General features: G+C 43.6%; 1 protein-coding gene across 1 annotated transcript; it reads right to left on the bottom strand.

Moving 5' to 3' along the window:
- Positions 1-3,839: 3,839 nt before the first annotated feature.
- Positions 3,840-10,831, bottom strand: TMEM14C (transmembrane protein 14C). Its single transcript, XM_074335236.1, has 6 exons — positions 10,698-10,831; positions 9,592-9,670; positions 9,181-9,257; positions 8,084-8,185; positions 5,335-5,422; positions 3,840-4,417 (listed from the first exon to the last, which is right to left on the bottom strand). The coding sequence occupies exons 2-6, from the start codon at positions 9,612-9,614 to the stop codon at positions 4,360-4,362; spliced, it is 348 nt and encodes a 115-aa protein (XP_074191337.1). The 5' UTR covers positions 9,615-9,670; positions 10,698-10,831; the 3' UTR covers positions 3,840-4,359.
- Positions 10,832-14,485: the final 3,654 nt, after the last annotated feature.

Genomic DNA, 14,485 nt, shown 5'->3' on the forward strand with positions numbered 1-14,485 from the left:
TATAACCTCAAGATTCATTTACACATGTGCACCAGCATTTCAATAGCGACGTTCCTTGGTACAGCTTTCTCTGTAATAGCAAAAGGCTTTAAACAAGGTACTTTTCTAACAGTAGGGGAATGGTGAACTAGACACTAACATCACATAATGAAAAAGCCATTAAAAAGAATGAGGTAGGTCTCTATGTCCAGATAAGGAAAAGGTGTTAAGTATAGCACAGTGTAGCAAAGTGTATTACAGTGTTTATCCTGTGCCCTCATTTAATGTTAACTATAACCAGAAAGGATATGTTTATATACTGTTCCCCCGAAAATAAGACCTAGAGGGACCATCATCTCTAATGCATCTTTTGGAGCAAAAATATAAGACCCGGCCTATTTTACTATAAGACTGGGTCTATAATATAATATAATTATAATATAAAATAATATAATACCCGGTCTAATATTAATTTTTGCTCCAAAAAGACGCATCAGAGCTGATTGTCCGGCTAGGTCTTATTTTCGGGGAAACATGGTACTATATATTCTCAGGAAACTTCTGGGCTTATAAATAAGGTAAATAATGTTACCTCTTAAGTTGAGAGATTAAGAGTCTGTAATGGGAAGGAGATTTAATTTTACTGTACATCCTCTATCCTGTGTGCATCCTTAATAAGACAAGACTATTTTGTCTTAATTTTAAACAAACTTGTTAACTAGGGTTTTTTAAACAATTTTGGAGTGAGAAAGGACTTTATAAAGCAAGGTAACAGACCTCACTATCCAAAAATGTAGACCTCATACAGTTGAAAGACATGCAATGGGAGAAAATGCAGTATACAACAGAGGGTACTCATCATATACACAAAGCTCCCACACATCAACAAGAAACAACAAAAATGAGGGGGAAATGGATTAAGTTCAAACTCTTTAGGCTGGGATACCAAAGCCATCTAGATTTGATCTTGCCTTTCAGTTTCATCTCCTGCTGTAGCCAACCTCACATCCTCTAGTTACACCAAACAATCTGTAGTTACCAACCGTGCCAGCGTCACGCCTGAGGCTCTGCACATATTACTCCTTCTCCACCTGCAACATTTGTCCATCCTTGTCTATGAATTCCTCCTTCTTCAACAACGCTCACCTCAATCATCACCTCCTCTGTGAAGCCCTCCTAGATTCCCTAAACAGAACTGACCACTCCCTTTTGTGTGCTCCGGTGGTATCTACCTCTATTATGCATTTATTTCTATATTGCCTTTGTTTAGACATCAGTCTTCTCTACTAGACTCCATAAGGGCAAGCTATTGTTTGTTCTTTCCATCCTAGGACCCAGCACAATCTCAGGACAGTAGTTACTCAGGAATCTTTCCTGGGGAAGGGAGCTTGGCAAGGGAACTGTCAGGGCTGCCTGGCAACAAACCACTCCCCCCAATCCACCAGTCTGTGGGTAGCCTTAGAATTTTCAGAGCTGACTACTGGTGACCCACGTTAGACCTACACTAATCCCCACGTTCAGGGAAACTTGCCAGTCTGATGCTAGGGCCCCCTCCCCTAGAACTGAAGGCCAAGCTTGATGTCCTCTGGAAACACTGCAGACAGATGAAAAACCTGGGCCCACATGGTGATTCAAAATCCTATCAATGGAAGCTTGGGTGGATGGCAGCTTTAGACGGTCTACGGCCTTCCGACACCTACACCATCACAACGGAAATGCCATTGTCAACGGCCAAGTATTAGCGTGTCGCGCCAGTGCACACACATCACATGCACACGTGCGTGGGTGGCTGTGTCTGGAGGATGGAAACTATTGACAAGGATTATTAAATACATTTAACCGTAATATTTTAAGTAGCTATTTATCATGACAACCACCCAAGGGCTGGCTTAGAACCCAAGATGCATCTTTCTGATGAATTAATATACACTGAGTATTGTCTATTTAACCTTTTCCTGTGCCTTGGCCCTTACAATTCATGATTCAAACATCTGGGGAATACCAAGTCACAACTGATGTTCACTTCTACCTGGCCCTCAGAGCACCAGGGTTTCGGGAAATAAGCACGATGATGAAGGGAAGCTTGTAAACATACACAACACACAGACAGCTCTTCACTGCCTAAAAGGACACCCAAGCCACCTGTGGGTGTTCCGACTTTTGCAACACTTAACTACAACCACTTGTTTCTTTTCTCCCAAACACCTTTTCATAAAAAGCGATTTTTAAAATATAAAAACAGGGCGGGTCAGTGGCCAGCGTGAGCGGCCGGCAGCTGGGGAGAGCTGCCGGGAGCTGCTGCGAGCAGCCAACCAACGACTGGTGACCGACTGCCTCAGCCGGGGGGAGCACAAGGCTCATAACACCAGCATGGGCCAGGGAGCTGTGTCCTACACAACTAGACTGAGAAACAACGGCTTGAACCAGAGTGGGGGCGGGGGGAGGTGGACGAAGGGGGAAAAAAAGAAAAAAAAAACAAACAGGGCGGCTGGTTAGCTCAGTTGGTTAGAGCGTGGTGCTCTTAACAAGGTCGCCGGTTCAATTTACACATGGGCCAGTGAGCTGCACCCTCCACAACTAGATTGAAACAACTATCATGTTTCCCCGAAAATAAGACCTAACCGGAAAATAAACCCTAGCATGATTTTTCATGATGACATACCCTGAATATAAGCCCTAAAGCGTCTTTTGGAGCAAAAAATTAATATAAGATGCGGCCTTATTTTCGGAGAAACACAGTACTTGACTTGGAGCTGATGGGTCCTGAAAAAAACACTTAAAATAAAGTTTAAAAATAGATAAAATAAATAAAAACAGTAATGAAATGTTATTCCCACTTGATTTTCTTTGTCCATCTTCCTTTAGACTGTACAGGACTAATGTTGAGATCACGATAATGCAATTCACCAGGGCATGAAATCATACCACATATCTATGAACTGTTTGTAAACGTTACCTGGCTTTATTATTTAAATCATGAATTTGGTATAATTATATGATAAAAGGCAATCACTGACTATGCCAGGAACTATGGAATAACTTTTCAGTCTACATATTTGCAAGCATGTGACATTAAGCACTAACCTTTTCACCATCTATGAGTAACCATTAACAGCGGTACTTGAAAAAAAGACCGGGTCTCAGTAGACCAAAACCTTAATGAATCTTTGCTGTGATGGGGCTGTCCACAACTCTTACTTGGATCCTGGTCGCATTAAGAGAAATGCATGGTCTAGAATACTGTGCTCTCGTCACACCCCCTTGTGTAGAGCACTGAGCATTATGCTTTACAAATGGGCCATGTCATATAAAACAAGGATGAGAAAATTCTAGGACTTCTTCCAAGGAGCTTAAGCAAATATGCGTACATAAAATCAAATTACTCTAAATCCAATCAATACCAGTGAGGGTGGAAATAAGCAGCAAATATCCCTTCCTTTTTTAAGAGGAAGAAACTAAAGCAAGGATACCAGACTGTGTTAATTCCCAATGCTGAAAAAAACCAAAGCAAAAATGTATCAGTATCCAGTTCACGTATCCGAAGCAGAGACCAACCTAAGTAATTCAAGTTCCAGACATGTCTTTTAGTTTCACATTGACAGATTAACTAGTTAACCAAAATTTTATTTTTTCTTTTGGTTACACAGTCCTAACCTTAGAAATCCTCACGACAGATCATTTTTAAAACATACTTCAACGCAATGTGTAATCAAATAACTTCCCTTGGTCCTTCACTTATTCAAAATGGGTAATTCCTAAATAAAATATTTAAAACACACTTTCATGGTCCCAAATCTTCCTGCCATTCACATCTCACTCTATGTTCTAAACAGCTCTGGCAACAAAGTCAACACAGAAAATATTTATAGTAAGCTTTATTTTCATTGATTATTTCATTTAACATAATTTCAAAGTAGGTCTGTGCTCAAAGATGAGCCAAAGAACAGAAAAAAAAGGATATCCTAAATCTCATAAGGGATTTTTTCCCACACTGTTCCTCTAAGTAGGGTGTGGGGTTTCAGGGCCCCCAATGTTGACACCTAACATTTTACCCCTTGAGACTTTATGTAAAAATACAGAAAGAAGAGATAATGTCAACATATAAGAATCAAACTATACGAGGGTTAATAAACTCCCACTTCTTAAGGGTTGTAATAATGACTGATTTTTTTCTCTGCAAAGTTCAGTACCTTTTTTTGTTTTATTTTGAAGTAAAATGTCAGAATATGTAAAAATGCTACACTTGTTTCTCTTTTTATTAGTTTCAGGCGTACAAAACAACATAATGATTAGACATTTGCACCCCTCACAGCACTTCTCTTAATACACTAAAAATAGTGCAAGTTTTCAAATTCTTCATGAGTCCAAGTTGGGAAATGACTATGACTGATGGGGTCCATTGAGCACACTAATTCCAAGTTTGGCGACCATCAGCAAACTGTTAGGAAAAAAACACATAAACAAAAACGTCAGGTACAGAACAGGCACTTGACTGTCTTTTGAAGGGACTAGGACTCTGCAGGTCACTCACTGCATGGCGAGCAGGTACCAAGGCAGAGACAGAACTCCTGTCCCTGGAGGCACCAAAGGAAACCCACACCAGGGGGCAGTGCTGAGCTGAGGCCTTGGAACAGTACACCACGTGAGTTGGGATTTCTAATCGGCCAATAATTCAGAGAGAACACTGAAGGCTGGAGAGACCACGACCATCCCAGGTCACAGAGCTGGCAAAAGGATGGCAGGCCTGCAGCGGCCCCGCTTACTGCTCTTGACCTCGGTCTACACTGACTATAAAACATTTTGCTTGACAGCATGATAAATATCATCAGTGGTGGGGGAGTTAACTTTTTCCAAAACAGACTTTTAAAAATTCCCACATCTTCAGGGTCTCTTTATTATGCTTAAGGACTGCATTTTTTAAAAACAATCTGGTTTGCATTTTATAGTCAAAGTTAATAAGAAAACAGGAATCAATCAAAACTCCCTTCTAGCAATATTTTAATAATAAAGGGCACCCACACAACTAAGAAACATGGAACCCAGGCTGCAAGTCACACAAGAGCTGCAGTCTTGGCTTTGCACTGAAGCTTCTTCCACTGTAGGGAGGAGCCACGATGGACCAGAGAGCAAATGTAAGAGCAATTACTTCCACAGTGAATAAATAGGCTTATTTCACTTTGACATTAAATCACCTACTATTTTTGCAGTCTTTCCTATTTGTGTGTAAATTAAATCATTTCAGTTGATGCCCAGCATCAGGTATATTTAAACAAGTAAATCTGTGGATGTACAAAGTATTTAGAGCATTAAAGCAAACTCCGTACTGGTGAAGAACAGCAACAGAACAGAGAGTACCTGGCACCAGCAATCAAGCCCGCAGGCATAAATTTCCCAGAGTGGTAGAATCTCATTCCCATAATGCCAGCCAAGGTTCCAGATGTAACTGATGGGAAAAATAAAGAGAGTCAAAGATCGTTCCATCTTACATTGGGAAAACCAAAAGTTACCAAAGTCCCACCTATCCTTCAAGGACCATTGCCCATCTCATACCTCCCAAGCTGGGAGAGCTCAATGGCCGCCCAGATCCTATGGGACTGAGTAGATACTGGAATAAAAGGCCCTCAGTCTGGGCCCAGTCTGCCTTTCCAGACTCATCTCCTACCAGTATTTAGATATAAATTTCTTAATTTTGTCCACAACCGCTCTAGGTTTTCTTTCCCCCCTATTCTTTGCCAATCCTATTTACCCTGTATGTTCTTCCCACTCCACATGTTAAAATATCCACTGCAATAGATGTCGGAGAGAACTGTCAGCAAAAAGGTCTCTGCCCTAACAGTGTTTCAAGTTTGATGGGACAGACTTGAAAGAATCACACAAGTCAAAAACTTAAAAGCATAATTTGCGCTACAGGTACAATTAATGCAACACAAATAACATAATAAATGGGAGATGACCATGAAAGGATGTGCTGAGGAAATGAAGACTGAGCTGAGATCTCCACACTTAATCTCAGCCAAAGGCCAAGAAGCAACAGAGCACAGATCTCCGTAGTCACAGTTAAAGAGCTAACGGGGGAGGAAAGCACATTCCAAGCAGAGGGAATAATACACACGGAGCCTGGTGGCAAGAGGCCTTGTGCTCAGAGACCAGTATGGCGCAGAAATAAAGACACGGCTAGTGAGGAAAAGGGGCCAGACCATACAGAGCCTTGAAGGCCGAATTAGGGATTGTGGTCTTCATCCTAAGAGCAACGAGAAGCCGTGAAAGGAAGTTACGCAGGGAAGAGAGAGGGATGACAGGGATGAAGGCAGTGGCTGTGGAGAGATAGTGGAGGAGATAACTTAGGATATGTGCTAGAAGTAGTGTTGGTAGGACTTGCTGATGGATTAGACATAAAGATGGAGGGGAAGAGTACAATCAAGCCCTGAATGGATGGAGAACACCAGAAGACCCAACGTGTGTGAGGACATGAAGTCAGGCCTTGAGACATCTAAAAGATCTCAAGCAGACAACTGTATATATGAGTAAAGCTTGGAGAGAGATAAATTTGTGAGTCATTTATGTATCAGTGGTAATTTAAGGCGTGGGCTTCAATGACACTGTCAAGCGAGCAAGTATAAAGAAGATAAAAAGAGCAAGGCTTAGGAACTTTAAATATTTAATGCCCCCCCACCAAAATGATGGGACAAAAAAAGAGAATGAGAAAATAAAAAGGAAAAGCAGAAGAGTGAAAAATGGATTTCTGTACTGTGCTGAGTACAGCTAACCAGCCGAATGAAACAAGGACTAATAAATATACATTGCACTTTGAAAAGTACTATGTTTTTCCATGGACAAAGGGGACCCAAGTGGAGATTGCAAAGGGCTGAGAATGTCTGAGGTAAGGAAATGAAGATAGGGAATGTAACAGATTCTTTTACAGAAGTTTCTGAAGGGGAAGAAGAAGGGAAGCAAGTGGAGAAGGAAGTGGGGTCACGAGACGTTCTTTTTTTTAAAATGGGTGAAATGAGCACATTTGAACATTAATAAGAGGGATCCATCCCAAAGGTGGAATACAAGTAAGAGATGGCATCACTGACAGTGTAAAGGTCCGAGAAAGAGTGGGGGAAGAGACCCAAAGCCGGGGTAGAGGGACTGACTGGTCCTGGAGAGGAGAGAAACAGGACAAGGGAAGGCTTAGAGGTCAACGGCATGAAGGGAGTCCCCATGTGACGGCTGCTATTTTTTCTTTAAGTAGGGCGTGAGGGTGATTTGCTAGAGTAGAGAAGCGGAAACACAAATGGGAAAGAAAAGAGTCTGAAAGTCATTCCGGAGCTGTTAGGCAGAGCTGAGAGCTGGCCGCCTCCTCCTTCCCCAACAACCCCAAAATCAGCCAGCGCTGATTTCCCTTCCCAGCCCACGCTGACTCGTGCAAACCTCTCTGTTAATAAGCTTGTTCTCCCCTCCACACCTGTAAGGGCCAGAACAGCATGTTATCTTACTGTGGGTTTGCAGAGCCAGTGAGGAGCCCGCCCTCCTAGCAGTGTCTGACACATGGGTGGAGCTCAATGCAAACACACCAAAAGCCGTCCTGATAGAAGTAATCTTCCCTTGCCTGCACTCCTCGCTGTCTGCGCAGCTCGCAAGGCACGTCAGCAGCCCCAGTCACTTGTTATGTCCCAACTAAGGTACAGACTCCTTGAAGGCAAGGCCTGTCTCACACGGTTAGCTTATTGCTCAAGTGCTGATGATTTCAAAATGGGAAAATTTTAATATCGGTGAAAACAACCCAGGCGGGTGATCCATTAGTGATGCTCAAGCAGACAATGCTCAGTGGGCAATCTCAATGGTACGAGACATATACTTGCCTTATACACGTGTAATACTAGTTTCAGTGGATAAATCTAAATCCATGAGGTATGAAAACCTGTCTATATTCTGTACATAAAAGACAAGCAGAACCAGCACAACCGCCCCCTCCTCCATTTTAAAACTTCCCCAGGACTTAGCAGAAGTAGTGAACCTGTCTTAATGTGAAGAACGTGCCACACCCCAACAAACCAGGGCCCCTGGCGGAGTATTCTGTAGACAAAGGGGCACTGGGGAGCCAGTGAAGCTGACATACCTAGGAAAACCCAAATGTTCTTCGGATCCTGAGACAGCTGATAGGCACCCAGACCTGCTAACCCACCGAAGAGGAGCCCAGCAGCCAAGGATGGGACACTACCTGGAGGAAAGCAAACACACGCCCGCATTTAATGCCCGACACTCATTTCATTAACAGAATCCACCAGACTTCCCTTCCCTACAGAGGAAAATAGCAAAGAGAACTCTCAACACAGTTCACAACCAAGAAGTTCTCAAGCACAAATATGTTTTGTGGAGTTTGCTAAATAGCTCTGGTAAAATTACCAGTGAAGTCGGGGTCATACCACACCATCCCCCTTTCCTAAACGGGGAGTACTTCCACCTATGAAGAAGGGTCTCTAAGCAGGCCTTATAACCTGTCAAGGACTAGAACTATCCATAGGCAGGACTTTGGGCAAATCCCAAAAGGAGAGGGAAATAGGGTAACTTAGAAAAAGATTTGGAGGGGTGGCCGGTTAGCTCAGTTGGTTAGAGCATGGTGCTAATACCACCAAGGTTGCCGATTTGATCCCCACATGGGCCACTGTTTTTTTGTTAAAAAAAAAAAAAAAAACGATTTGGAGAATAAGAATTCTGGGGTGTGTGAATGTGTGTATGTGTTTTGGGGTCATGATGCAGGCAAGGAAGGGGACAGAAACGAGCACATTTTCTGACACACCCCTGCCTAGCTTAATGAGGAGACTTCAAAAAATGAGCAGGTGAATACTAGAAGCTTCCTGCTATTTAAGGAGCACAGAGATGGCAGCCTGTGGTCAAGGCTGATGTATGGCAGTTGATGATAGTAACAATCTTCTCCCATCCGTACCCAGTATCTTTAGATAAAGAGGCAAACACAAGTGATTCAATAAGAAGCCTGGCGTAGCTCAACCAGATAACCGAAAGTCAAGTGCAGGAGGAGGTACTGCAGGAGGAGCTACGGGACTGACAATAAGCCTGCACTCAAGCTAGAGTGGACTTAACTAAGACTCAACTAAACTGGACTCAAACAAGACTGCACTTTGGGGACCCTGGGGACTCACTCGTCACCAGGAGCAATGTGCAGATCCTAGGAGGGTAAGTAACTACAAACCGTACCTGCTTTTGCATAGCCAATGATCCCACCAGAAGCAACCAGTGCGGCATAGCCAAAGCCAATCCAATGTAAAGGCACTCTGAAAACAAGAGTAGCAAATCAGTGCCAACCAACCATGTTCAAAAGACAAACAAAAAACAAAAAACCTCTCTCATAGGATGGGACTAGAAGGTAGTCATTCCCGAACAAGCCTATCGCTGTACAAATGAAAAGAAAGCCTAGAGGTTAGATGACTTGCCTAAAGCCACACAACTAGTCAGTGGCAGAGTGGCACGCAGACCCTGGCCTGCCTGGCCCTCCTCTCTACCCTGTGCTGCCCCAGCAGTCTACTCTTAGGGCCCTTTTCAGACCAGGAAGAAACTCTGGTTTGGAGGCGGTGCTGCCCATCCCACTCCCAGTCACTGTGCACTTACAGTGGGCCCGAGTCCTTCTGCATTGTCCTTTCACTCTGTCCAGACAGGAGGTTACGCGGGGCCTGCACCTGCAGAGGGGCTGGAGCAGAGGTGGTTAACAGCACGGTTCTCTAGCAGTCAGGTTCCAGCTCCACCCCTTAGTAGCTAAGAAGTCATGGGCAAGCTACCCGACCTCTCTAAGCCTCAGTTTCCTTCACTGTACCACGAGGCCAACGGCACAAATTTCCTGGGGTTGGTGTGGGCCTTACGTGGGGCAATATGTAAAACTGCTCAGCACATAGTAAATACTGAACAGACACCATTTTATAACCTCAATTCTATTAACACAGGCCCACAGGAAACAGCAAAATTCACTGACCAGCTCTGTACATACAGCTGGTGAGTTAATCTTTTCAACAGCTCACTAAGTTATGTATTAGTAAATCAGAAAACAAGTATCTCCTGTGCCCTTAATTCAACTCTTTTAATTGTCTCCTTTGGAGGGGAAAGGTACTGCTTTTCGCCCCTGCCCAAGGAATCAAATTATTTCAATACTTAACGTTTGTAAAGTTTTTAGCTATTTACTTTTGCATCCAACTCCTAATTCTTGTTAGCTTGAGGGCGATGGGGACGGGAGCAGGGGTGGGGAGTAGAGGCAAGCCAGGGAGAATAAAATAATTAGGACATTACACCTTTGGCAAAGCAACTCCTAATTTCTTAAAGAAATGCATCTGACATCCAGTGACGCTGGATGCAAGACTGAAAGCAACACATACCCCTTTTGTTTTGTTTAAACTATTGTCTATAAAAGGGGGGCTTGGAATCCCACCCAGAGTCATTAATTCAAAGTGGCAATGAGATACCGAGATTTTTAAGGAGATGAAGCAACAACATCTCCAGGAAACTAAACAACACTACACTATTGCGGTAAGCATTTGCCTCAAGAGCTCAAGGTGTCCGCAAGATTCCCAACCTATTCTGAGGAAAGCAGAAAATGCGCTACTAGAAAAGCAACTATGACGCAGCCTAAAGCCCCCGCCTGGATCTAGGGGACAGAGCAGGCGGCAACGAAACCTCTTATATAATTCCATAAAAGTCAAAACAGGTGTATAATAATTTCCAAGTACCAGAACCGCTTTCCCGAAGAGCTCTGCCGGTCGACGAGGCGCGAGCCGTGAAGCTAGGACCCCGGCGCCGGAAATGTCGCAAAGCGCGCTCTGCGCCCGGGGGGGGGGCCGGGAGGGGCGTGGGGCGGGGCTGAGCATGGAGGCGGGGCTTGAGGCGAGGAATCGCTGCGCGTCCTCTGCGTCGGGGCGGGGCGAGGGGCGGGATAGGGGCGGGGCAAGGGAGGGGAGGGATAGGGGCTGGGCATAGGGAGGGGTGGGGCACAGGGAGGGGTGGGACAGGGGCGGGGCTTGCAGCGGAGAGTCGCCCTGCAAGCTCTGAATCCCGGGACAGGGCGCGCGGACAGGGCCCATCAGCGCCACGTCCAGCCGCAAGCCCGCCTGCCAAATGCCTAAAACCCAGAGTTCGAGTCGGATTTTGCTAGAGGCCAAAGAGTTGGACCAGGAGGGTAGTGGAGGCCCCCGAGGAGGGAGGAGGACGTCAGAGGCTGTTCTGAAGCATCCCATTAATGGGCACATTACTAGGTGTAAGCTAGAGGCAGGCCATCCGGGAGGATTGTCACTACCCGATCACGTTGTTTGCCTACAACGGAAAGGACCACTTTCTACCTTCAGGAGAATATGATGACCACAGGCTAGGTGACTGGCTCACCTAGGTGTTTGTTTTAGGGAGTGAGGCTACTTGAGAAGCATCTTAAAAGGGAAAGAGGGTAAGTTAAACATAATTTCCAACTTCCTCTGTGATGTCCCGGTGCCCACACGACATTATGTCAACACCCACTCCAGATTTGCTTCTCTTCCCTGCCTTTCCTGCACCATTCACTCAGTTGCTGTACACCAAAATTTGGGCGTCATCCTCGACGTCTCTTCTTCATCCCCCACAAGTATCAACATGGATAAATCTTATCGATGCAATCTTGAGTGAAAAGGAAATTGCAGCATATACACACTCTAAAGTAAAAACTTTCCACTTGCAACAGCGCCTGCTTCTAGAGACGTTTACTGCATCTGACTTTAAACAGCCAAAGCTGATAATGACTAAGAACTCGGAGCTATTCCTACTGGAATTGCCAGACCCTCATACAGATGTCAGACAACAGACACGAAATATGCTCAAATGGGCAGAGGACCTGTGTATCTCCAAAGATGATATACAGGTGGCCAATAAGCACATAAAAAGATCCTTAACACCGTTAGTTATTAGGCAACGCAAATCAAAAGCACAATGATATAGTACTTCACACCGACTGGGATGACTATTAGAAGAAAATAACAAGTGCTGGTGAGGATGTGGAGAAACTGAAATCCTTGTGCCTTGCTGATGGGAATGTAAAGTGGTGTAGCCACTGTGGAAAACAGTTTGGCAGTTCCTCAAAAAGTTAAAGATACAATTACCATGTGACTCAGCAATTCCACACCTAGGTATACACCCAAAAGAACTGAAAACGGACTAGGAGACTTGTATGTCAACATTCATAGCAACATTATTCACAAGAGCCAAAAGGTGAAAACAATCCAAGTGTCCATCAACAGATGAATAAACAAAATATTCTATATACATACAACAGAACACTATTTAGCCATAAAAAGGGATAAAATTCTGACACATGCCACAATATGGATGAACCTTGAAAACATTATGCTAACTAAGCCAGATACAAAAGGACATGATTACAGTTTCATTTATATGAAATGTTCACAATAGGCAATCCATAGCAACAGAAAGTAGAAGTTACCAGGGGATGGGGGGAGAGGGAAATGGAGAATTGTCGCTTAATGGGAACAGAGCTTCTGTCTGGGTGATGAGTAAGTTTTGGAAATATTGATGATGGGCACACGACACTGATAATGCCACTGAATTGTACACTTAAAATGGTTTAAATGGCAAATTTTATGTTATATAGACTCAACCACATTTTTTTTAAAAAACTGTCAAGTTCATGGAAAACAAGGAAAGACTGAGAAAATGTCACAGATTGAAGGAGACTAAAGAAACATGAAAACTAAATGCAATGTATCCTGGAACAGAAAACAGCCATCAATGTAGTAACTGGTGAAATCTAAACAGACTACAGTTAACAGTATTGTAGCAATGTTAATTTCTTAGTTTTGACAAATATACCATGGTTATGTAAGATGTTAATATTAGAGGAGACTGGGTGAGGGGTTTTATGGGGACTGTGATCTTTGCAATTTGTCTGTAAACCTTAAATTATTCCAAAAGAAAAGACAGAGCTAGACTGGATGAACTTGAAAGCCCTGCCAACTCTGGCAGCCCAGGATTCTGATCCATAAAGGCACCTTTATTCTTTAAAGCTCTACAGGGGTGCTGAGGTCTCTCACAAACCAAAAGCTGCAAGTCAAAGCACGTGAGGAAAGGCCAGGGAATGAGTGCAGTATTAAAGGGATCATTTCTCTCCTCTTACTGTCTCCTCACCCCCATGCTTAGTCTCTCCCCGACTTTCCTTTGTCCAACATTAGCAATCAATGCAGGTGAAACAGGAAAGGGAAGGAGACTTGTTCTTTGGGCTTTCACATCCTTCAGAGTCTTGAATTCCCTCCTGTTTGTAGGCCAACCTCATACACTTTTAGTACCAGCACTTCATCTCAAGTTAGACCACCCCTCTGCCACCATGGGTATGATGGTGGCTAAGAGCACCAACATTTTGGAAACCTGGAACCAAAGGAGCTCCTAAAAAAACTGGTATCAGATGGAAGGTGCAACTCACTTCTTTGCACCAGGAAAGAGGTCGAGGCTCCAAACTGCAATGCAACTACATAGAAGTTACCATCCTGAATTACTACAAAAATGTTGGCACCACAGGGATTCCAATTTACATGTTAACATACCTAAAAACCGACAAGTTTGTATGTAACACCTCTCGAAGTCAGGCTTACCTTTTATAACAATACCAAACTCTACTATAGATTTTATCTCCTTTTTATTTCTGATCCCAACCCCGACCCTTTGAAGCTCCCCTTCCTTTGAGATCTCAGACATCAAGGTGACATCTATTAACATCTGTTGACCAAATGACAGAATATGTTCCTACTACTAAGATGATAATGGTAGTAACGGCTGGCCTTTACTGAGTACTGACAACATGCTAAGCACTGTTGTAAAGGCTTTAAGTATATTGACATGTTTGATCTTCATAACAAACCTATGAAGCAGGCAAAGATTGTCGTCGTCATACAGATGGGGAGACTGAGGCACACAGAAATAAGTGGAAGAGCCCAGGTTTGAACCCAGGCTACTTACCTCCAGGGCCCGTCCTTAATCACTAGGTGACTCTCTCTGTAACCCATGTCTTGTATCAGAGATTAGACATGGGAATAGGAATAACAAAGCCCGCAAAACTCCTCAGTTCTCCAAGGGTTTTTTTAACAAAACAAACCCCCCACCAATAATATCCCCAACTCTCTAACCTATTTTGAAACTGTCAAATTTTTTAAAGGTCAGTCACTGGCAAAATACTTCAGTGAAATTTGAAAGTTGAAGTCAACTTTATAAATATAAATCAAGAAGCAAGTAAACACAGGCTAGTTAACGAGAATATGAAAGTCCCTACACTCTATGCGAATAGTTTAATAACCAGGGTTTGGATCACTATCAACCTAAAGGGATGCTGCTGCACTGACACTGACACCTACTGGTTTCATTAACAACTTGTCAAACTGAATGACTCACATTTATGGATGGTGTTGTAAAATACTCGTACAAATGGGAACCGGCTAATATGCTGGGATTGCTGGCAACCAGTGAGACAAAATTTCACAGAATACATGTC

This window comes from Rhinolophus sinicus, linkage group LG06 (genome assembly GCF_036562045.2).
Source record: "Rhinolophus sinicus isolate RSC01 linkage group LG06, ASM3656204v1, whole genome shotgun sequence".
Taxonomy (NCBI): Eukaryota; Metazoa; Chordata; class Mammalia; order Chiroptera; family Rhinolophidae; genus Rhinolophus; species Rhinolophus sinicus.

What these genes read in the sequence shown, in the direction of transcription:
- TMEM14C (XM_074335236.1), bottom strand. Translation starts at nt 9,614, where the DNA reads ATGCAGAAGGACTCGGGCCCACT. An exon ending in CAGAAGGACTCGGGCCCACT is followed by an intron (nt 9,258 to 9,591) that starts GTAAGTGCACAG and finishes TCTTGTTTTCAG; the next exon opens with AGTGCCTTTACATTGGATTG. An exon ending in GAACATTTGGGTTTTCCTAG is followed by an intron (nt 5,423 to 8,083) that starts GTATGTCAGCTT and finishes TTTTCCCATCAG; the next exon opens with TTACATCTGGAACCTTGGCT.